This window comes from Alligator mississippiensis, chromosome 1 (assembly GCF_030867095.1).
Source record: "Alligator mississippiensis isolate rAllMis1 chromosome 1, rAllMis1, whole genome shotgun sequence".
NCBI lineage: Eukaryota > Metazoa > Chordata > Crocodylia > Alligatoridae > Alligator > Alligator mississippiensis.
Genome location: NC_081824.1, coordinates 309,516,182 through 309,539,965, shown reverse-complemented (window position 1 = coordinate 309,539,965; position 23,784 = coordinate 309,516,182). Strand labels below are relative to the sequence as shown.

General features: G+C 39.4%; 1 protein-coding gene across 11 annotated transcripts in view; it reads right to left on the bottom strand.

Moving 5' to 3' along the window:
- DMD (dystrophin) overlaps positions 1-23,784 on the bottom strand; it is a 2,172,325-nt gene that overhangs the window by 1,231,551 nt on the left and 916,990 nt on the right. For all 11 annotated transcript variants that reach the window (XM_059720821.1, XM_059720816.1, XM_059720817.1 and 8 more), the window contains 2 exons: positions 14,580-14,703; positions 1,804-1,891 (listed from right to left, as the gene is read on the bottom strand). In XM_059720821.1, coding sequence (XP_059576804.1) covers positions 1,804-1,891; positions 14,580-14,703 — 212 coding nt within the window. The remainder of the gene's footprint in view (positions 1-1,803; positions 1,892-14,579; positions 14,704-23,784) is intronic.

The window sequence follows — 23,784 nt, the reverse complement described above, 5'->3', positions numbered from 1 at the left end:
AAGCAGCAGTGGTGGCCTGACCCAGCTCCAGCCCAGCCCAGTCCAGCTATGAAGCAGCAGCAGCAGCAGCTCCCAGTAGGGCTAGATCAGGGCTGAAGAGATGGGAGCTGGAGCAGAAGGTAAGGTGGGGAGGATGCAGCTAGGTGGGAGAAAAGCAGGGGGTATGGGACCATACACAAACATGGAGGGGGACAAATGGGAGGGCAGACTGCAGGCTTCCCCCCACTAATTGTCCATCCTATGGTCCCCTCAGCTGTGTGCCCCCTCCCCTGCCATATGAATCATCCTGGCCCAGGACAGATGGTGACCCATCTCCAGGTTCAGACCCAAGCCTGAGGCCAAAGCCAGAGCTGAGTGGCTACCTGCCCCAGGCCAGTGCAAGATAAGGCTTTCTTTCCCCCATACTGACTGGGGACAATACTTAGTCCTGAATATGAGTAAATAATCCATTTTGGTCCAGATTCTGCAATCCCATACTTTCACCAGATGGCAGCATACCCAGTGAATGCATTCAATAGGCATGTCCAGATGAGCGGGAATGTGCATTTCTCCAGGGACAAACAGCAGCGGCACATAGTTGTGCTGCTGTTATATGTCCCCAGGGAACACCCCTGCATGTGTGTTCTGGCACATGGGAAATAGCCCTGGGTAGGGTAGGGGAGGCTAGGGCCAGCACCTTGGCTGGTCCCAGCAGCTTTACCTGAGATCCTGGGGGCCTCATGTTGGCAATCCAGGTACATGGAGCCTGGCCAGCAGCCAAAGTATGTTTCTAGCTGGCTAGGCTCTGGTTTCAGGTGGCACCCTCTGCATTCATGTATGCCGTCCCACTTTTTTGAAGCATTTTTTTTTTTTTTTTTTTTTTTTTTTTTTTTTTTTTTTAGATACCAGGATTTTCTGGTACCTAATTTTGGCTCCATGCTGCAAAGTGCATGTTCCCACTCATCTGGATGAACCCAATGAGATCAACAGAATTACCTGCAGATCATGGTACCCTTCATTATGAACACGACATTGTGATGCATTCAGGATCTTACTAACTAAAGAAAATGGTTTGAAGATGCTACTGAGTACTTAGTGTAACTAAATGTAATGAAGATGAAAATTTCTGCATTTGCAGAAACACAGCATTTTAATTTTTCTTTTATTTATATTTCTAAAGTTTTACAATAAGATTTTTTTTTGTAGGGAAAACAATCTAAAAGCTCTAAAAATCAGTGATCTGCATGTAATGAACATCTTTGGCAAATTAATAACGGTTCCTATTTGATAGTTGCATAAGCCTTGAATTTTAGTATTTTTTAAAAGTATACAAATCTTTTACACTATAATAACAGGACTGCCTATTTTGCTATGATACCATGTATTGCAAAAGTCACTGAAATCAGATTGCATGACTGACTGATTTTCAAACAGACTAAGATAACTTAGACTATATTTCAAACATTCCCCCTGTGAAATGATATAGAGACACTATTGTACATTTGAAAGCTTTCTCGATTATAATCAGGGAAAAAGATTAGGATTTTAGATGTTATGTAGAATAGACTGCTAGTATATAGTGACTACTTTAAGTGTTGTATTTTGCTATGTGCATTTCACAATAGTAAAATTTTGCTTTTTTGTTTCTGTTTTATGCTTATCAACTTTAAAATTCATAAATAATAAAAAATACAAAATGACCTTACTTGAATTTACTGTTCTATTCAAAAAGTGTTTTGCTAATATAATTCTTGTGATAAATATGAACCTGTGCATTTATCAAATCCCTAAAAAGATTATCTAAATCAACTCCCATGTAATTACCATTCACCATCTGTTCCACCAGGGCTTCAGCTGATCTGCTGGCATCTTGCAGTTTTCTGTACTTCTCAGGCTTTTCTCGGTCTATGGCCTGTAGCATGACAGGAAAGGTGAGTATTTCAGTAGTCAGATTTTGAAGAAAGTAATTAATCCATAGATGTCCTCTAGATACCTTGAGATCTTTTACCCTGTCAAATTCCCCTGCTAACCTCCTGACTTGGCAGTGAAAAGAACAAGCATTGCAAACTTGGTCATACTGTTAGACAGACAACTTCAGGAAAAAGGGCATGAAGTCAAAAATCTCTCTCCACATAAATGCAAGCGTGACAACAAAACTTGACAAATGATGCATGTAGGCATTTTGAAGACAAACACAAAGGTATCTCTACATAGAACAAGAACTATTCAAAGCCCAGTCTCTGAGAATGAAAAATGTATTTGTTGAACAGGAATTTCAGACTGAAAAATTTAAGATTTGATTCTTCAAGAAGCTGATTGCCCTGAAGTCCCATAGATTTCAAAGTCAGTTAAGGGTACATAGCAGATCACAGGACTGCATGGCAAATTGCAGGATTGGTTCCATATACCTTTGGCTTGATTGATTTACTATGTATTGGCCATATTTTCAAATTTTCATGAATAAAATTAGGCATCTAAATCTACACATAGGCAACTAAATAAATGTATGACTGCACTGCAGAGTTAACCTGAACTCCTGCTTGGGTGAAGATCTTAAACTCTCTTATCCATGGTCAGAAACCTCTCGCATGAGTCCAATGGTTCTGGCACTGCTAAGTAGGTCTGTGCGAATAGGGAAATATTCGATTTGGACTTGGCCAATTCGGATACCAGAGATTCGATTCAGAGATCTGAATCATTGTTCTGATTCGATTCAGCTGAATCGATTCGGAAGATTCGGAGCTGATTGGGAGATTTGGCCATAGAGTATAATGGGGATTCAATGAAATATCTATAACTTTGTTGTTCTTTGGATGATTTGGATGAAACTTAGAAGAGTGGTAGCCTCTTCTGAGAGCATGATGCCTGCCATGATTCAAGGTGGTAGGTGCAGGGGTTTTTGGGAAACTGCACCTCAAGCTGCTGACAAGCAAAACTCATGTCACGTGTGTGTTACACCACAGTGGGGTGAAAATGGCAGGAGTAGTAGCTCTTGCTGAGGCCACAAATCCTGCCAAGTTTCAAGGAGATAGGTGCAAGGGTTTCTGAGAAACTGCACCTCACACTGCTGACAAGCAAAACTCATGACATAGGAGATACTGTGTGTGTGTTAAGGCAGAGGGGGGTGAAAACTGCAGGCCTGCTAGGGCCTGCTGCAGCCATGAAGCCTGACAGCTGTTAAGGAGATAGGTGAGGGGGGAGTCTGGGTTCTGGGGCCCTGCACTTCTGGCTGAAGGCAGGCAAAAGTCATGTCATGGGTATTTGTGGGACTGTGTGTGTGTTCAGGTGCGCCCTTCCTGGCACTGGGGCCCCTGCACAACTTGGCAGTGTGACCCCATGAGGCCTCCTCCTTCCCTACAGCCTCGGTCTGGTCCACCACTGTAAACAGCTGGCTCAACACCAATAGCACCAGCAGCATCAAAGGTACCCAGATGGAACTGTCACAGAACCTTTCTTTTTATAAAGGAATTAACAGCAAGAAGTAAAGATGCTGTGTTGGATACATGTTACTCATGGTGTGTGATGGCTTATTTTGTGTTTATATGTTTATTATGAAAAAAAATGAAATAGTTAGAAAAATGCATCTTAGGAAGCTTTTGGATTGAAACACTCTTTGTCAGGCTGAGGAAGTACGTGCAGTTGGTGTGTCTCCTGGTCCTGGATGGAAGGAATAGTAAAGAAGCCAGAGTCTGGCCTGTCACACAACGCAGGCAATAAAGCCAGCCTTGAAACTTGGCAGGCTTTGCGGCCTCAGCAAGAGCTACCATTCCTGCAGTTTTCACCCCACTGTGGCTTAACACACACACGTGACAAATTTTGCTTTCAGGATTTTGAGGTGCAGTTTCCCAGAAACCCCTGCACCTATCACCTTGCAGCTTAGCAGACATCATGCTCTCAGAAGAGGCTATCACTCCTGCCAGTTTTGTCTAAATCAGCCAAAAAACAACAGTTATAGATATTTCACTGATTCCCTATTACACCCTATGGCCGAATCTCTGAATCACCAAATCTTTTCTGAATTGGTTCAGAAACTCCATACCGATTCAGAAAGCCTAAAGCTTCTAACAATTTGATTTGGATTCATAGATTCAGTCTCTGAAGCATCTGAATCATCTCCAAATCCAAATCACGATCCAAAACGTTGCACAGCCCTAGTTATCAGAAACTAGATTCCACTTTAACCTTCTACTTTGTAGACAAGACAGAAGTCATATCACTCAATGACCTATCATCCTCCATTACCTACCCATCATTTACCCTATCTACCCAGAAGGATAAACTAGTTGCCCCATAGTTCACTAGAAAAACATAAGTCACAGAGAACATTAGTTTACTAAAGGACCCACAAGCCAGGAAATGTACTCCCAGTAGTCCTAGTGATATAAGAACATAAAACGAATGAGGACACAGTATTCTGGATAGGATTTTACAGCACAGTCGCTCACAACCTGGCAAGCCTCATCTAGGTTCTTATTATCATTCAGACCAATTTGCTGGTAAGGGCATACCCTAAGTATCCAAAGTACTAAAGATGCTGTGAGCCCTTACAAGTGGCATTTAAGTAAAATAAATCAGTTTACTCATTTAGGTGTCTAAGTATGCATTGAGAAACCTTTTTCAAATGCAGAATTTGAAAAGGCTATTATATATGTAGATACTTGTATTTAAAAGATGCATATATAAACACACTATTTTATGATGATGCTGCATTTAAAATATCTTCCTAAAATATTTAAATGCATTTATTTTAATAAAAAGATAAAAGAAACAGTTTGAGTTAAACACATTCAAACTGAATGCCCACACTTTTGTGTTGGAAAGGTAAATAACAACCACCACTGGTGAAGTATTGGCAATAATGTTGAAGAATGCTATAAATTCTGGATTTATTTTTAATTCAAAATTGGTCCTACTTCCAGAGAGCTATCATTCTGAAACAAAATCATTTTAAATTAAAAAGGGTCCATATTTCTTACATAAACATTATCACTGTAAATATATGTCATTTACAGAGTTTTGAAATTTTGGGCCTCAAAATTAACATTTCAAATTTTTACAGGAAATAACATTTTGAAGAAGGGAGAAACTGGGCAAAAGAAATTAAATAATTGTAGGCAGAACCCTGATCACACAAATTCCTAAATGACTATAATAAACCAAACAAGCCTTGGAACAGATGTCATACTATACCTTGTATCTGAGACAGAGTCTTACTCTCACATACCCAGGGCCTACCAATATCTAACTATATATTTCACGTATATAAATATATCTTTATATATACATAGCTGTGATATATTAATACCTTTAATGACATTTTAGTAATAAAATATCCTCTGTAACAATATGACAAAAAATCCTGTAAAAATGCCAGCAGTTTAATTTTCTGTAAGCAACGTATATGGAAAAAATGAAGTGGGAAAATTCATGCTGGGGAATATGTTGGCTTTTATAAGCATACATTTTTATTATATTTTTGTAGACACAGACACATGGGAGATATGAATGAATGAATTAATTAATATTGGCCATATGACGCAGTTTTATGGTTGGAGCAAAATGAGTTTTAGATGACCATGTTTCTCACTTGTGACTGAGGCTGGTCACACACAAAATTTTATTTTGCATCATCATGGGTTTTAAATACATGCCACCATGTTATAGAAATACTAGTGTAGAAATGTTTTAGACAGACAAGGTTCCTTGGGTGAATCTGATATCTTTTATTAGACCACCCAAATGGTTAGAGAATAGTTATTAAGCAAGCTTTCGGGTTCAAAAACCCTTCGTCAGGCTAAGGAAGTTTCAGCAGTTGGTGTGCGCTCTTCCTGGATGGAATGAAAAGTAAAGAAGTCAGTGGCTGGGCTGGTATGCATACAAGACAGGTAGTCAGTGAAAATGTAGATTGAGGAGTCAATGGGTGAGAGACCAATCTACATTTTCACTGACTACCTGTCTTGTATGCATACCAGCCCAGCCACTGGCTTCTTTACTTTTCATTCCATCCAGGAAAAGCACACACCAACTGCTGAAACTTCCTTAGCCTGACGAAAGGTTTTTGAACCCGAAAGCTTGCTTAATAATTATTCTCCAACCATTTGGGTTGGTCTAATAAAAGATACCAGATTCACCCAAGGAACCTTCTCTGCCTACGTCCTTAGACCAACACAGCTACAACCTACACCCCTGCAAAATTTTAGAAAGTTTTAAGACTGATAATTGGGTTATATATATATCAACTATATAGCCAGCTGATGTATCTACCACAAGTCTAATCATGGAGAGGGAAGATAAATCATAAAAATATTAATATCTCCTAAAAAATAACTGGTTATAAAAATAAAAATAAATCAACGTGCAAGTTCCTAAGTTCAGGAAAAAATTGGTGAGAAATTCACCTTCTGGGGGCAGGAGGTGGAGACATTTGTAACTGCTTCTCAATGCAGATCAATCTTCCACCTTTTGCTCCTGTCAAATTGTTGCCTTTTGCTTTATTCTTGGAATGCAAACTTTTTATGACCAATCCCCTCTCCATCCCACCCCCGCCCTAAATCATTCTCCTTCTTAAATAGCAAAACAGTATATGGGATGATGGCCCTGTCGAGACATCTGTTGTTTGTCTTATCACCCTGCTTTATTCATGATGCATTTTCTAGCCTTTTATAGCAAAAAGTAGACAAGTAGGCAAAAATAAGATTGTACTAGAAATATTGACATTTACAGCATTTTGGGTTTCAACACAAAAACCTTAACAGAAGTGGTATGTTTTTTTAATTAGAAGTAGCTTTTAATAATTCATCAAATTATTTTAATTGCAAAAAAGCCCAGTTTCAATTCATTTTATTGTTATTTCCCCTGGAAAACAGTTTCTAGAATATATAACACCTCATATTTTTGGTACCAAAAATGTAGGAAAAAAATCTTATCTTTCTACATTTTTAATCGGGTGTTTTGAGGGGGTTTTTTGGTCATTTTCCAACTTCCAAGTTGGAAATTTTGCTTTCCTAATTAGAAAGGGAAATGATGTGTTGGAAGAATGACTTTCAAAAAGACAAGAACACTTTCATGTGTAAGTGTTAAGGAGTGTCCATGTTGAGCTGTTTTTACCTCTTCATGGCATTCATAAGACAAATATTAGCATGCTACATGTGATCCTGGTGCCCATATTTTTAAAAGAATATTGAAAGCTTGGAGAAAGATTAGATGAAAGCCACACAAATAACAGAAACACTTTGTTCAAGCTGCTTAGTGTATCAAAAGCAAGACAAAGGCAACTTGATTATACAGTATAAAAGTACCTGCATAGGGAGAAAATATTGGGTACTAAAAGAATCTTTTGTCTACGGCAAAAAGATGGAACAAGAATCAATGGTTCTTAAAGCAAGACAAATTCAAATTGGTATATAGGATCATTTCTTAGCAGTGAAAACGGTTAGTCAGTGGATAAAACTATCCAAGGAAGTACTGGAATATCTATCTTGCAATATTTTAAAATCAAAACAGGAAGATTTCTGGATGATATCCTTCAGACAAATATCATTATTATGCTCAAAGCTGTTATAAATAGATGAAATGTTAAAAGAAACAGACAAAAATACATTTTTAAATTACTGCAGAAAACTGTTTGCCTGTTGGAAAAAAGATGGAAAGGGATTCAAAGGAAAAACTGTGATTTTCTAGCCAACTTTACAAGGTTATTCATGGTAGAGATTAAGTGATTTTGAAACCATTAGGTCCTGGAAATATGCAAGAGGCAAGACATTTTCTGGATGATATATTTTAGCTTTTGGGTATCACAGTACCCTTCCTCAGCTCTCAAAGGAAGTGAGATCAGTGAAACTAGAGGAAGGATACAGTTATACCCAAAAGGTTACTATGATATTCCTGTAAGGTTACTATGATATTCCTGTCTCAGCCATGAAGCTGGTTCAGTTAAAGGCATCACCCACAAAAGTTCTTCTCTCTCACAAGGTTAATATTTTTGTAAGTTATTTCTTGCCTTTTAACAAGAAACAGGATATTAGCAAAGAGGTTAAAACAAGTAACATCCACCACACAGAAACATTTTCTTAGCACCAAATTAGACAGCACGTTGTGCTTGCACAGTGAGACAAAGGCCATGTACAGATGCTTATTTTTACTGGGAGAATCGCTGCTCCAGTAGAAATCACAAGCGTACAGACATTCCAGCTTTATCTGCCAAAGGAAAAATAACCTGGAGACAGAAATTACCTCTGAGTTTCTCCCAGAAGACTGAATGTCTGCACACTTTTGCCTGTATTACCTCTGCCTGGGGGGCAGGAGGAGTGGAGCTGAAGTAGAGATGCTCCTGTGCTTTCCAGAGATCAGGGTCACACTGGTCTGAAGAAAGCACAGGGGCTAGCTGCTCTCATTTCTCCCATAGAAAAGGAGAGGGAAGGAACAGTAGTTGCCTGCTCCTAGCCTACTTCTAAATTTGGAGTCCCTGATGTGAGCAGTTTCAGTGTACTGCTCCCATCTGCTCTGTTGCCAGGTACCAGGAGCCAAGTATAGGGGGGCAGCACTGCCCTCTGCCTGCTTCTCACTCCTAAATCCCCAGTGAGAGGCAGGCAGGAAGGCTTTGCTCTGTTATGTCCTCCACGCCATTCCCAGGCACCAAGAGCCAAGTAAAGGGTTCAGTACCACAAGCCCCTCACTTGCTTTTCACATCAAAGTCTCCAGTGTGAGAAACAGGTAGGGGGCTTTGCCCCACTGCACCAGTTACCCCAGGAACAAGGCGAATGGAGCAGACTACACTTCCCCCAAACTGGGATCATCTCGGTCTCGGAAAGCAGCAAGGACCAGGAAAGAGAGGGCAACTGAAGACTGAATGTCTGTACTACTCCCTCTTGCATATCATTTTAGTGGTGGGAATCTTCCACCGCTAGAACTGAATGTTTGTATGCAGCCAAAATCACCTTTAATCTTGTCACCTTTAGTTATACCCAGATGATGCCAGAATATTATAATATTGCAGTATCATTTTTATCTTATAGGCCAAGGGACTACACTGAGATACCCATGCAGTCCCAGGGCCAGGACCGACAGTCATATGATTGTTGGTCCTAGCTTTGGAAATGCAGTCCCAGAGCCTACTCATGCAGTCCCAGAGCCAGTTCCAGATTCCCATGTAGTTCCAGGGCTGGGACCAACAATTGTAGATATTAGCCTTGGGAACATACTGGGGCCAGTTCAAGACTGGTGTAGTCTCAGGACTGGGACAATCAGTTGCTTGTCAGTCCCAACCCCAGGACTGTACTGGAGCTGGTACCAGACTTTGGTGCAGTTCTGTGGTTGGGATCAACAATCAGCTGATTGTGGGTCCAAGCCCTGGGACTGCACCAGAGCTAGTTTGAGGTCCCTGTGGAGTCACAGAGCTGGAACCCACAATCAGGTGACTGACCTACTAGGGGCAAACTGTGTCTGATTTTCCTGCCACACATTCAATTTAACATATGATGGAAACCAGTCACAAAAATGTGACACATCTTTTGTGGAATCTTTTCCTAGGTGGTTTCCTGTTTTGCTGCAGCTTTAATTCCTTGAGTGAGTGGCAGGGGCTGAAAAGACATCTGTTGATCTTGAAGTGAGGCCAATAATCTGGGTGCACACATATGCATACATGGACATGTCAGTTTCTATGTATGCATATTTTTTATAGTGTGTGCCCCATTAAATTACCAGTAACATATGACATTTTACTTGGTTTTGCTTTTTTTAGGTTTAAGAGTTTTCTTTTTCTTTTGTAGATGTGCCAATAGTAATTAACTACTCTACTATAGATTTCTACACATTTTAAAGGATAGGCCATTAAAAATCCCGTTTGATTTTTCACTGATCTGACCTTTATTTGCATAGAAACTGGAATGGGAACTGGTAGCCAACAGTTGTGAAAGCTCTTAAATTTAAAATACCGGTTGCCATTTCCCATCTCTGTTTCCATTTCCAAGAAAAAGGTTATATCGAATCAGTAAAAAGAAAAAATCAAATAAGAACAAGTTATACATATCTCATCTTTATAAATCTTGCCTTTTCTTAACTTCTATGGAATATGGTCCAATAGCTGTGATATGCCTGAAACAGATTTCAATTCCTAGCTGTCAATTATAATCTTTGGACTCCTATATTGGTGCAGGGAGGCTCCTTCAATGACTGTAATTATAGTGCTGGAGCACGGCAATTACTGAACTCCAGCAGACTCCAGCATCAAGTGTATCCATGTCCCCACACTGAAAAATGGTGGTGAGGTGTTTAAACTAAAGCTTGTTCAATGAGCTTTAGTTCAAAGTGTCACACCGCCATTTTTCAGCATGGGGACGCTGATACATGTGACCCTCCGGGTGCTTTTAATTAGCATAGTTCTCAATGCTGGGCTAATTAAAGTACCACTCCTCCCTGCCCCTCCCCCTCCTCCTCCCCCTCCCCCTCCCCCCACCTCCTGGAGCACATTTAAAATGCTCTTTGTTCCCACCTCAAAATCAGAAGAAGTCAAAGCCTTTCGGTTCCCAAAACCTTTAAAACCTCATCATGTAATTAGAGTCACTCAAGACATGAAGTAATTTTTTTTAAAAGGTGCTCTATGAAATAATAATAATTTAAAAAAATCAAATATTGTCTTTTATGGAAAGATTTTCTATTGTTTCCAAATCTGTGAAGAAATCTCAACTTGCTGGTCCCTTTCATCACAGAAATGGATTGTTCGGCATTAATCCACAATACATAAAGTTGGAAATTAGCTTCTCAATCACACAGGTGCTCAGTTTCTAAGGAGATCTATTAAATTGTACCCACTGCCCTGTACCCAACCTCAAATCCTCTAGTTTCTAGATCAACATTGTGGAGCTGCACCATGAAGTGATCAAATCCAGTACCCACTCATCTGATCATGTATATTTTTCAACAACCTGAATGAATTCTCAACAACTGGGGCAGTTCTTGGCCTCCTGTCTCCATACAATCTTCCCCAGCATCACCAGGAGTAGAACCAGTCTAATATCCCTCTTGCAGGGGCAAGAGATGCTAGGCACCTGAAAGGTGGCAGAAGAGGGTCTGTGGTTCACCTACCTCCATCCCTCATTTGCAGGGATACTGATTACCACCTCTTTGGGATCAAAGGAAAGAAAGGAGGAGGGAGGTGAACCATGGTTCCTAAATCCTTTCGTGGTGTTATAAAGTCTTATACATCTTACATTACTGGCGGTGAGGGGGTGGTAATAATATTGTTGATGGACAGTTAACAGTGCAGCAGTCTAGAGAAATTATGTAGGTCAGGACAGGTCAATTTGCCAGCCTTGAAATTGTTTGTTACACACCTCTAAAAGGGTTCAAATACAGGGGAAAGCAATCTGTTCTCACAAATAAAATGAGCAGATGAAAAGGAGCTTCTAGCTATTTTAAAAACTCAGAGTATAACAAGCAAAGCCCTGAGAAAATTAAGTATGTCCATCTTTTCAAGTACAAAATGGTCCCCATCACTCTAATAGCTATTGTCCTTGTATCACACCAGTTTTGCTTTTTAACTGAAACACATAATATGAACTGGTGTCATCACAACCCTGCATTTAGTACAGTGTACACTATGTGGTGCTTTCTTACAGAATTACTATGGAGACTTTATCGATTAAATGGAAATCATTGCAGAGTTACTGCAAGATAACAAGGAAATTTTGAATATGCATCTCTGAAGGGCTAAAATTCAATGTTCCTTTATCTCATTAGAGCTGATTTAAGACAGACAGACAGATTAGTAGACAGATATCAAAATTAATTTATATTAGTAGGCCATGAACAGACACTAATTTCTACCACAGAAAACTTCTGAGAAATTTCCACTGGTAGAAACATTTCTAGGAGAGGCAGTGTACAGGTGTTCAGTGTGCAAGTGTCCCCCTCCCCCAACTCTCTGTGCTTCAGAGTCATCACTTTCTGGGGAAGGCATGGGGAACAGTGCCTTCTCCATTTCTCTTGGTCCCAAGGACGAGTGAAGCTGAGGGAAAGATTTCCCACAACTTCTCCAGACTGGGAACTGGATAACAGATAGGGAGCAGCCCCCTCTACTTTGCTTCTCGTCTCCAGGAGTAAAGCAGACAGAATACAGGGCCAAAGCCTCCAACATCTTTCTTATGACAGTGCCAGGAGAAGAGACAGGATGCAGTAGCAGCTGCTCCCCTCCCCTCTTGAAGAGAGAGGAAGCAAAAAGACAGAGCCCCCAGCCCCTTTCCCAAACTGGGCAGGGAAGAGGCAGGAGGAGGGCAAATACAGCCTTTGGGCCAAATTTGGCCCACAAAGAGACTTTGTCCAGCCCCTGGTAGGTCCCTCAGTCCCGTAAGGCCCAGGTGGCCTCTGGCTTATGGCACATCCCACCACCCCAAGATGTGCAGTGGGCCTGGGGCAGCCCTGTGGCTGGACTCCATTTCTAGGCAGCCCAGGAAGTGGTGGATCCTTCCAGCTGTCACTGTCGCTGGCTCCACCTCATGGAGACTGGAGGGAACCTATGCACACAGCCCCGACCCAGCACTCACCAGCTCCAGACTTTCCTCTCACTCATGCCGGGGCCCACCTATCTAGAGTTCACTCCAAGGCTGCCCTGTAGCTCCTCCAGCAGTTGCACCTCCAGGCTGCCCAGAGGGCCTGTGATGGCAGTGGAGAGGAGCTGCAGGGCAGCACAGGTGCAGGCTCTGGGTGGCCGTGGCTAGAAGGGCCCAAAAACAGTGAGGGTGATGCGGCCACTTTTCCCTCATGTTCACCAGCAGCTTTTGTCCACTTGCCACCACTGCTGCTCATTGTGGATGGGTCCAAAGTGGGTGTGAAGTGGTACAGGCTGGTGCTGGGGCTGTGCGTGTGGGTCGGGGCTGTGTGTGTGGGTCCTGGTTGGTCCAGAGCTGGTCTGCTCCAGCTGGGGTGAGTCTAGAGTGGGTACAGATTTGGATGGGGCTGCTACTGGGCACTGGTGGCAGGAAAGCGGCACAGGGACACAGACTCCAGGTTTGGTGAGCTGCTGGTAGGGGTGTTGCTGACCAGCTTGTTACAGTGCCCCAAAACTGCCTATGTGGTCTGCAGGCCAAAATAATTGCCCCCAGCTCTGAGTTAGAATATGGGCTTTCTTACACCTTATGCTGTGAGCTACACAAATGTTGACCCATGCTAGTGCTAGCTCGAGTTTGGAGCAGCCACACTACAGGCCAACAGGGGCTTGGAGGGCTCAAAAAGTAAGAATTGCCCCTCCCCTCCATTATGGGCTTCCACTCTGCCCCCCACCAGGGTTCCCCCCCCATTTCCCTTCTCCACCTCTGAGGCTCCCTCCCTGCACCTCAGTGTTTTCCATTGCTTCCTGCCTCCCCCCACCCTTGGGCATTACTTACTTATGGGTGTCGGTGCTATCTATTGCAGAGGAGTAGGTAGGGAAGGGTTAACCTGCCTGTCTGGCCACCCTTGCTGCCAGGCTGCTGCTCTTCTGGCCCAGAATGCAGCAGGAGTGGTAATGGCTGGGCAGGCAGGTTCTTTTCCCTGCCTGCTCCCCTTGTGTAGACGGCACAGGCAGCCTCAAGTAAGTTGGGGGGGGTGTTAATGATCGGAGATCTGGGGTGCTGGGAAGGTGAGGAGGGCAATAGGCCCAATCTGGGCCAGTGGGGGTGGGTGGGGTGTTCACACTAAGCTGTAACCTAGAGTGGCTGCACCTTACTGTAACACAAACTGGGTAGCAAGGATCAGAGATAATCCTGCCCAGGACTGGTATCACTTTGAGCCCTATAACAAGTGGTTAAAACCAGTGTCAGGTGTGAATATGTGGATAATCCGGGGGTTAAGAGCTCCAGGAGTTGCCCAAAATCATCGTACAACAAGGCCCTATGCACCTGGTTCTTCTTAGTGAAAACATACGATCAACTGCAAATGTAATAGGAGGTTATGCGTTCTCCTAATCATCCCCTTCTCATACTAAAGTAAATACAGGTCACTTCTGCAACAAGTTTCTAAAATGAAATTCTATCCAAATGTTCAATATTCTAATCTTTCACAGGTTAAATTAAGAGTGTGAAACAAGCACGTGTACACTGATTTATGGCTGACACAATGCAGACCTATTAGAATTAGAGAAGATAAAAGATTCATTTTGGAGGGTTCTGAGCTGCAGTGGTTTGATGTGTTTAATGCTGTGCTTTAATAATTGGGAACCTTGTCTCGAATACCCTAACTATAATGAGATAATTACTCATAAATATCCTTGAGTTGTTTTATTTTTTCATTTATGTGCATGTAATACTGAATCAAAACACTAAAATTAAAAGTAAATAGTAGGTGTAGAATGCTACAAAGGAGCTGATTCAATTTTCACTTAGACTTATATAAACCCAGGGTTCCTCTGTTAAAGTAGACTTAAATGCATGGTCAATAAACACCGCTTGGAATCAGGCACAATGCAAATCAAGTTGGGTTCCAAAATCTGACACACACAAATTTACCAAACACTTCTGAAAATCTGACTGTATATGGTCTACAGTTTAACTTCTCTAGATTTGGACTTTGAAAGTACTTTGACAAGCTAATACAAATTGACAAACAAATATATGAGCACTTTTTCCTACATTGACTTTTTCTTGGAGTTCTGACAGGTTGCCTTCTTTTCGATATATTGCAAACTCAGGACTTTGAAGTACAACTTCTGAGCGAGTCATCCAACTGTGGAGTTCTGTTGTATCTGCATCAAACCTAAGACACCGAGAAATAAAAGAAAATCTTTCCTTTACACGTTGTAGTTCTAAAAGTAACATTTATAGTAAAGATGTTATACCAGATGTTTAAACCAGAAGTATGAATTAAATATGAAAAAGTGGTGATTATTCTCAGGAACAGAAGGCTCTAAACAGTTTGCCTTTAGTAGATGCTGCATAAAGCTGTCAACTGTAAAACTTAGGAGACCTTTTGAAAAACCACAAATGCTCTCTAGTTTGTAACACACTGATCTGTCTAGTGAACAGATGCAACTCCAATTTCAAAATCAGGGTTTTAGTTTTATGAGATGATGCTTTGTAAGATATGCGAACAGTGACTTTTAAAGCCAAGACAATCTCAGCATTATATCTATTCACTCAATTAAGGAAGAAGGCTCCTATCTGGTTCACAAAGCTCCAACTGCCATACCTGTTCATGCAGGATGCCCACACAGCCAACTCAGTTAAGAGTTTTTTCCCAATTGATTTCAGTTTGCTTTAGAGAGTAGTTACAAGTCACACACACATGTATGTATGTATGTATGTATGTATGTACGGCTGGTACATATCTATAGTATAGTGAAAAGTTGGGAAATTAAAACTTACAAACCCAATGCATTTTCTCTCTAGCTCCCCTAACCATGCACACTTTTTTTTTTCATTAATCCTTTTCATTTTACTCTTATTTCTAAAACGGATTTGATTTCTGCATCAACCCTTGTAACTCCTTCATTTTTCATTCTTATTCAGAAAGAAAAAGATCAAAATGAGGAACATTTATGGCTATTTTCATTATAAGCTAAAATCTAAATTGCTGTGAAGTGCGGAGAATTCATCAGTTCACCTGGTGATTCAATCTCTAGCCCCATGATTAGAGATTTGACTCTCCTTCAAGTCCTGTTACCAGCACAGGTGGCAAAAGAGAGAAGCAGGGTATGTGAGAGAATATAAAAAAAAGTTTATGTATCCTCCAATGCAATGGATTCAAAGCAGTTATTGCTGTGGATTATGTTAAACACCAATCCTAGCAGTATTTCACAAAGCACTACACACCTTATTATGCTTATTTTACAACTTCTTTACTATTGGAAGAAAAATGATTAGTGTAATAACAGAAACAATTTTTTACTAGGTCTTGTAAATACTGATTGCCTTTTATATACTAGTAAAAGCATAGTTCCCACTTTTCAGACTGGTGTAAAGACAAGATACCAGTTCTAAACATTTAAAAAGCTTTTTGCATTCATGCAAAATTATAGACCCATGACTGTAGGATACCTCAAAATAAAGGCATTTAGAAGGAAAGGATACGCTGAGATACTACTTAGAGAGCTTTAAATAAAATAATCTTTATAGGTTTTTTTAATACTCCATTGGTTTTCAAAGTTATTTGCTTATCTTGTTCTGTATTCTTGGTTGCCTTTTTCATAAGTTATTTTGCTGTTTTCTGTAAGCTGCCCTGAGCCTTTGTCAGGAAGGGTGGCATGTTAATTGAATGAATAAATAAATGAGTAAGAATTGAAGTAGGAGTAGGAAAAGTACAGCCCAACACTCTAGGGATATATATATAGAAAACATATTGCATTAAGAAGCTCCTTAAGAAGCAAAGGGTTCTGCCTGCCTACTTAACAGAATTTTGCTGGAAAATGAGAATACTATGACAATAATTTTCGATCTCTGTGACTACGACTAATGATAAAATCTTTTCCAGCTCTGAACAGTTTGGTAATAAATCAAAGCGATGAATAGAGAAGAAGTGTACTTCCTCTTTACTGCTAGTCCAATGGACTTTACAGATCCCAAATTGTGTGCTGCCTTAGAAAGAAAACAGCTCCTAAGAAAACATTAAAAGAAAACAGCTCCTAAGAGAAGTATTTGAAAAAATTAATCATAACAATAATAAAGACGATAAAGGAAAGTCTAGGCTAAAATTTCTAATTTGTAAAGAGATGGCTACAAATCTAGAGAAGGCAGACAGTATCCACATTTTCAATCTACAGACCCTTGAAGCTTGGCCTACTTTTCAAGCCATGGAAATACCAAAAACAGTTGCTATTTTTGAAACATATATTATTATTAAAAAATATTGTATACAACTGCATGTAAATGTGCATAAACTCGAGTAATGTAAATATTATGTGGTAGGAAAAAGATGAAAGCCTATACTCCCAAATATAATTAGATTGTACAATCAAATCCACAGACTGGCAAACACTCACTCATGTAAGTAATTCCAGTAAGTAATTCGCCTGTTAACATGGATCGTGAAAATGCTATGGGCCTGCTTGCCCACTCCTTACTTACCGACAATTTTCTGGTTTTCAGTCACCATTGGTAACTAAAATCAGTATCAGTCAGCAATGATAAAAGGGGTAAGAAACAGTGGCATTAACCCCCTGGATGCTGGCTATGCCAACACAGTGGCTCTAGCAGCAATATGCCCAGCAGTAAGTTGTCCAGGCCAGGAGAATCCCTACAAGTCATTTTGTGGCCTATCTCCTGGCTGCTGGCAGGCAAAGGTTCATCAGCTAATTTGACACCCCTGTTTTACATTATTCCTACCTTTATACCATGATAATAGAGTGATATAACCATATAATAGAGTGATACAACTGCCTTATGCCAGCAATGCAAAACAAGTGTATCCTGCGGGACAATATGGGACATTATATGTATGATCATTTTCTAGGCATAATAAAAGGCATATTTTCAATTTCAGTACTCAATTCCCTTGGCTACTTGGGCTGCAAATAAATTCCTGTTATATAATATATTCGTACAGTTTTCTTTTAGACCAGAGTTCTTACTTCCAGATAACTGGTACATTATTGCAAATGACAGTGTAAGTTTTCTGTACTTTTTGCTTTTATTCTATTATTGATTGTTCATTTTTAAGAAAGAAGATTCAGTCTACGCATTCATTCGGAGCCTTTCCATCTCTGAAGTATCAGCCAACAAAAGTGCTAATCAATGATGTTCATGCAAGGAGATTTTTTTTGTTCTGTTTTATAATACAGTAAACACTCACCATTTCACCTGGATACATATTCATCAAATGGCAGTGACTGCTAGTCACAACAGATTTAGGCTGAGCTGAGCTAGTAACACACAGCAGAGATTGTAGCTCTGATTTTGTGTATGTGTGAGATTAACATAACCCCACAAAACACCTGTCTCTGATAAAAATGCTGCAGAAAAAAATATTCAAAGCACAGAAAAAATCTATTCCAGGCAGTGTTTTTGGACATAATGCATCTTCAATACATTGCCAAAAATGTCTGACATCTTTTTTATCACCCAGGATCAAAGCATTTATGAATCTTACAATACAATAGTGGGTTTTGGTTTGTTGTTGTTGTTTTTTGTTTTTTTTTTAAGTGCTATGCATGCCAAATATTGCCTTGAAAGAATATATTAAGATTATTACACATTTGATTTCCAAGTACAACATCAGTTATAAATTCTGTTAACTGTAAAATAGTAGTGAGAAGTCGATATAAGTAATAAATCTTATAAGCAGAACTATACTTTTGATTTTTTAAACAAGGGAAGTAATAAAATTTTAGGTTTCCAGACCAATAAAGTTGAACACTTGCAGAGTTTGGTAAAATAAATTCACTGAAGACAGTAAAATCAAATCACTTGAGACAATCTTTCTAAATAATTACCTTGCTTTAAAATGGGTTTTAGCTAGCATCCACCTAAAATCTGATCTGCAGCAGGCAATTTATTGCCTCTAAAATTCCTTCCTTTATGTAGTGTGGATAGCGAAGTTTTCAAATGAGAGAAACCTCTCTCTCTCAGCACACCATCAGAGTGTGTGCAACACAGCCTATCTATTACCAACATGAAGGTTTTGTCTTTAACTCTGCCCTCTACCCCTCTGTCTCCAGTATAATACATTCTAGTTGTGTTCAAATCTTGTCTCTTTTTACTCCTAAAATTTGATCTTGCATTTTTGACTATAAGATACAAAATCTGATCTTGGCCTTCATCTGACTGTTGCAGTTCTTTTCTTAACTATCCTAACCCCAACATTACTCCCTCTTAAGAACATTCAAAGCCCTATTATTGGAACCATCCTCCTGGTCTTTTGTTATAAAATTACAACTGAATGAGAGAAAAACTTTCTAGGCACTTCACAGCTTACCTTCTTTCTATGGCCCTGCTTCTCAGGTACATCATCTATTTCACCATCTTTGTCCTGATCTCTATTTATCTACTTTTATCACAAGCACTTCATACTTCATTCTGAGCAATTCCCCAGGCACAGAATACCCTACTGAACTAGTCAGGAAAATCACTGCCCTCCCTTGTCCCATTTCTGTTGCCTACAGGAAACTGCCCACTGACAAAGGCAAGGTAGATTGTCAATAATTAACCAAATTTAAACAAAACAAAAAAAAAAGGAAAAGGAAAAACTGGTTGTGGTGGACTATGGGTTTCATTGTAATATTTCTATTTTAAATGAGTTAATGTTTTTGTAATATGATTCAGGTTGCAATATTCATGATTCAGGTCATCTGTAAACCTGGTACACAGGGGAACTGGAGTTCATAGAGTCCCAGCTATTAAAAGAGCTGTCTATCAAGATGTATGTGCACACCATGGGGAGCCCCCAGCAGCCCTTTGCAGGCTAGAACTCTGCCAGCGTGCAAGAGAAAAGTCTCAGTTTCTCACGTTTTTCTCCTTTAAAGGAGAATCCATTTTTAAAGTTTGTTTGCGACCCTTTCATATACTCTCACGACCCACTTTTGCATTGCGACCAATGGGTTGAGAAACACTTCTCTACACTAATCAATTCAGAACTACCTCTGAGTTCATAAAGATACTCTAAGATCTTATGCATTTCTCAACACAGTTGCCTACTCCTTACACTTCTATTCTTTTTATGTGTTTGTCATAATAATATGACTAATATTTCCTTAATTTAAATTGTAAAGCTCTTCAGAGAAGGAGCCACCTTTGCTATGGATTTGAAAAACATTTAGCTTAATGGAGCCCTGATTCTAATTTGGGCCTTTTAATGCTATCGTAATGGAAATAATAAATTATTATAATATGACAATATGGACAGACATCTATCTATCAAGTCTTTTTGAATGCATTCATCACTGTAGCATCTTAACTGAAAAGCTGAAGTGTGGTTTTTTTATCACCCGACTGTTAAATTTGTATTAGTTTTCCATGAGAAAACCTGTGCAATCTTCGGTCTAAATATTGGGCAACCTAGTTTTGGTTTATTGAAAGAGATATTGAGATCTGACTGCCAAAGAACATTTTCCACACCATCTTATGTCTGAAGCCTGTATTTATGTATGACAAGGAAGTAGAGCCTATTTTGAAACATTATGAGAACATTATGAGAACATGCACAACCTTTGGGGATATGATGAACTATGGAAACTTAAAAAAATTATATATATATATATATATATAACTTGAATGTTGTGCTAGTTCGTATAGGAATATAGAGCCTAAAAATGACCTCTTGGAACATCAGGTTCAGCCTCTTATATCTTTTACAGCCATATTATGAAATCCCATTTAGAAACTGATCAAACTCTTTATTAAAATAAGTTAGGGTTTCTTGTCCCCGTTGCTTCTTTTGGAGAGAGCTGTGTAGCTCAGTTAATAGGGTGGCTGGCTATGGAGTGTAAAGACCTGACTTTAACTCCAGTGGAGGGCAATGGATGTCCACTTCCAAAGCATTCCTGAGGACCACCCAGCCTCCTGTCCAATGCATACCACAAGCTATCTAGGGGTATAAGTGGCCAGTGGGTGGGACTCACCACATCACTTGCTTCTTGCGCTGAGTTTGAAGAAACAATGAAGCCTCGCCTCCAGTGACCCAACAGGCCTCAATGGCCACTAAATGGGACACTTTTTGGAAGGCAGTTTCAGAACCATGCTCCTCTAATGGTAAGAGATATTCTACTTTCAAGTTTAAATTTATGCATGACTATTTTAGATCTACTTATTCTTGTGAAGTAGTTCTTTAACTTAAACACTTAAACATGTTCCCCTTCCTGATGTTTACCTGTCCCTCCCACCTTCCTTAATATAACTCAATACAGCATTAATATCCTTCTCAGTCTTTGGTTTACGAGGCTAGACATGCCTTTTCAATCTTTCCTTGTTATGAAGCCTTTCCATGCCCCTCCCCTCTCCCCCACCCCAATCATCCTAGTAACTTCTTCCTGCACATATTCCAGTATAAATTCACCTTGTTTCTGGGAAACCAGAAATGTATGTAGTATTCTAGATAAATTTTCCAGTGCCTCATACACTGACAATCATACTTCCTATCTTTACTACAAATACCTTGCAGGAAGATTATACCTTAGAATCACATTTGACTTTTTTCATTTAGGCTTTCTGTGATTAGGTATTATACCCAGGTCTTCTTCTCTTTGTTTTACAATAATGAGTTCCCACTTTAAAACCAGAAGGTATTATTATTATTATTAGTAGTAGTAGTAGTAGTAGTAATAATAATAATAATCCCTAATTATCTTTCTTTATATACTATTAAATATCATCCCATTTCTATTAGCTGGACTTCAAGTTTGCCAGCTTTTCTGTATATCACAATCTTGAACTGAACTTTGTCTCATCATGAAATGTCATTTAGACATTCCTACTTCTTGCAGCAAGGTCACTAATATATTCTTTTTTTTAAAAGGTCTTGATAGTGATCTCTGAGGAACTCCACTAGAACCACCTATACTGAAGAGTCTCTTTTCAGCTCAACCTGCTGTCTCCCTTTTTAGCAAGCTACTTAGCTACATGATAATTCTTGAATTAATCCCTATCTTCTCCAGATGTAATAATTTCCTCTGTGATTATAATATCAGATGTTTTACCGAAGTCTCGATGGTTAGATCTACTGCACGTTTGTTGTCCAAAAAATCAATTATAGGCAACCACTTGGGACTGAAATCAAATAAAAATCTGAGACTTGCTGTAGAAGAGGCAAAGGCATTCATGTTAATACAGACACATGCTTGATTGCAGCTCATATTTGCAGGTGGCAGTAAAGATTCCAGGCAGTTTCATTTCAATCCATGATAATTTGTGGGTTATCTGACCTATGCCTCATAGGTTGGTGTCCTGAAGCACCAAAAAAAAAGGGGGGTGGGTAGGAGGAGAGGAGGACTGAAGATGAAGATGAATCGTTTTCAATATACATAACAACTCAGAGAAAACTGGTGTCAGCACCCCTTTGATAAGTAATGTTTTTAGTTGTGATGAGTGGTAAGAAAGGAACATCTACATAGGCCATCTAAATATTATACTGTATTCCAGTAAGAAAAGAAAAATCTTTATAAACCACTCTATATGAGTGACATTAGCACCTGCTTTTCTTAACATTACAAACAAAGGACTGCCATGACACATTCAGACCCCTGAGTCTTCTCTATTTAGAGTTGCCAGATATGGTTATATAACAGGGAACAGCAAGAGCTAAGCACAAACAGGTAAGCTGGGAATCAGAAAATCACCAAGCCAGAGCTTAATTATTTACAACCTGCACACAGTTTAGGTTTACCCTGTTAATAGCAAAGTAAAGGCCTGTTTAAGGCAATAGCTGTTAAAGAAATGAACCTTTTGAAACAGTTTATGGTAAACATTTTTGTAAAGCACAAATATTTCAAAATTAAAAATGCTCAAGAAAATCAAAGGCAATACACTGAAAAAACACTACCAGAAATAAACTTTTTTTCTAGAATGAAATATTTTTTAAAAAGTATGATTCTGTTAACATTTACTAAATCTGGAACACTAGGTGGAGCACCTACCCTATTTTAACATGTCTCTTTCTATGAAAAGACACAGAGTTTGCTTCACATTCAGAGTTTGGCATTACATCCATAATAGTACTATGACAAATAGACTTTGCAAGGGAACATTACATAGAATGTACAAAGTAATTTACCAGGTGCACAAAAAAGGGAATTTTTTTAACAAACGAGTCAAGAGCATTAATAATACAAATGAAAAAGTTAAACAGCTCCAACTGGTTTGCCACTTAAAATCTTCAGGGATTAAAATACTATTCATATTTCACATGCTTTGCATATAAATTCGCACCTAACTTCCCTTCCTTAGACGTATATAAACAACATGAAAAAAGACATCCTACTATCCTATCAGTTCCCATCCCGACCCTTAAAATTATCAATATACTATTTTTATATAACTTTAATGTTTATTTTTTAGTCAAACGGAGTGGGGGGGGGGGAAGTGTTTTTGTTTTGTTTTGACCATAGAGATAGGTCATAATATAAATCATCCCTGGATCCAAACTAAATCAGTTTTAGATTCTAAAATATTAGGTTAAAATACAACCTACATTACCTACAAAAGAAAAAGATCTTATTATTTTTGCCCATCACCACCTACTAAGTAGAAGGTTGTCTTGGGAGATAAGGGAGGTACAGTGCTCTGCTAATACACACACGTACATCCTCATAGATTTGTCACTCCATACGAAATTTAGCAGATCTGAGTTAAATTCCCAGATTTGTTACTGGTGTGCTGTTCAACAAATTACTTCCCTCCCTGTGCCAGAGTTTTCCCATTTATACAATGGAGATAATGATATCCACCTTCTTTATAAAGTGGTTTTAGATCCAGAGCTGAAAGGTTGCACATAAAGCCTGCGTATTAGCATCCTCACAAATACAATAGTCATGAAGCAACCTATCTGCCCATTTCTCCTACTTGAAATAGAGGCAACTAGCAAAACATCTACTGATTAACTCCAAGATACAGCTTTAAGATAGGAAACTAAGTGTTTTTTCTTTTCCTTCTGAAATACAAGGTTTTTTAAAAAAAAGCTGTTAAGGGAACTCTAGGATACAGACCCCATTATTTTTTTTTTTCCATGTCAGTTTTTTTTACATCTTTTTTCCAGCCAAAGAACTTCTAGAAAGCCAAGATGTAGTTCCTTTAGGACCACTACCCCCATGAAAGTAACACATGAGGGATAGGGGAGTGTTTGTACAGCAGCTGGAAGAGAATGGGAATAGTCTTCAGAAACTTCAGATATGCAATAGGGGAGCAGACACAAGTG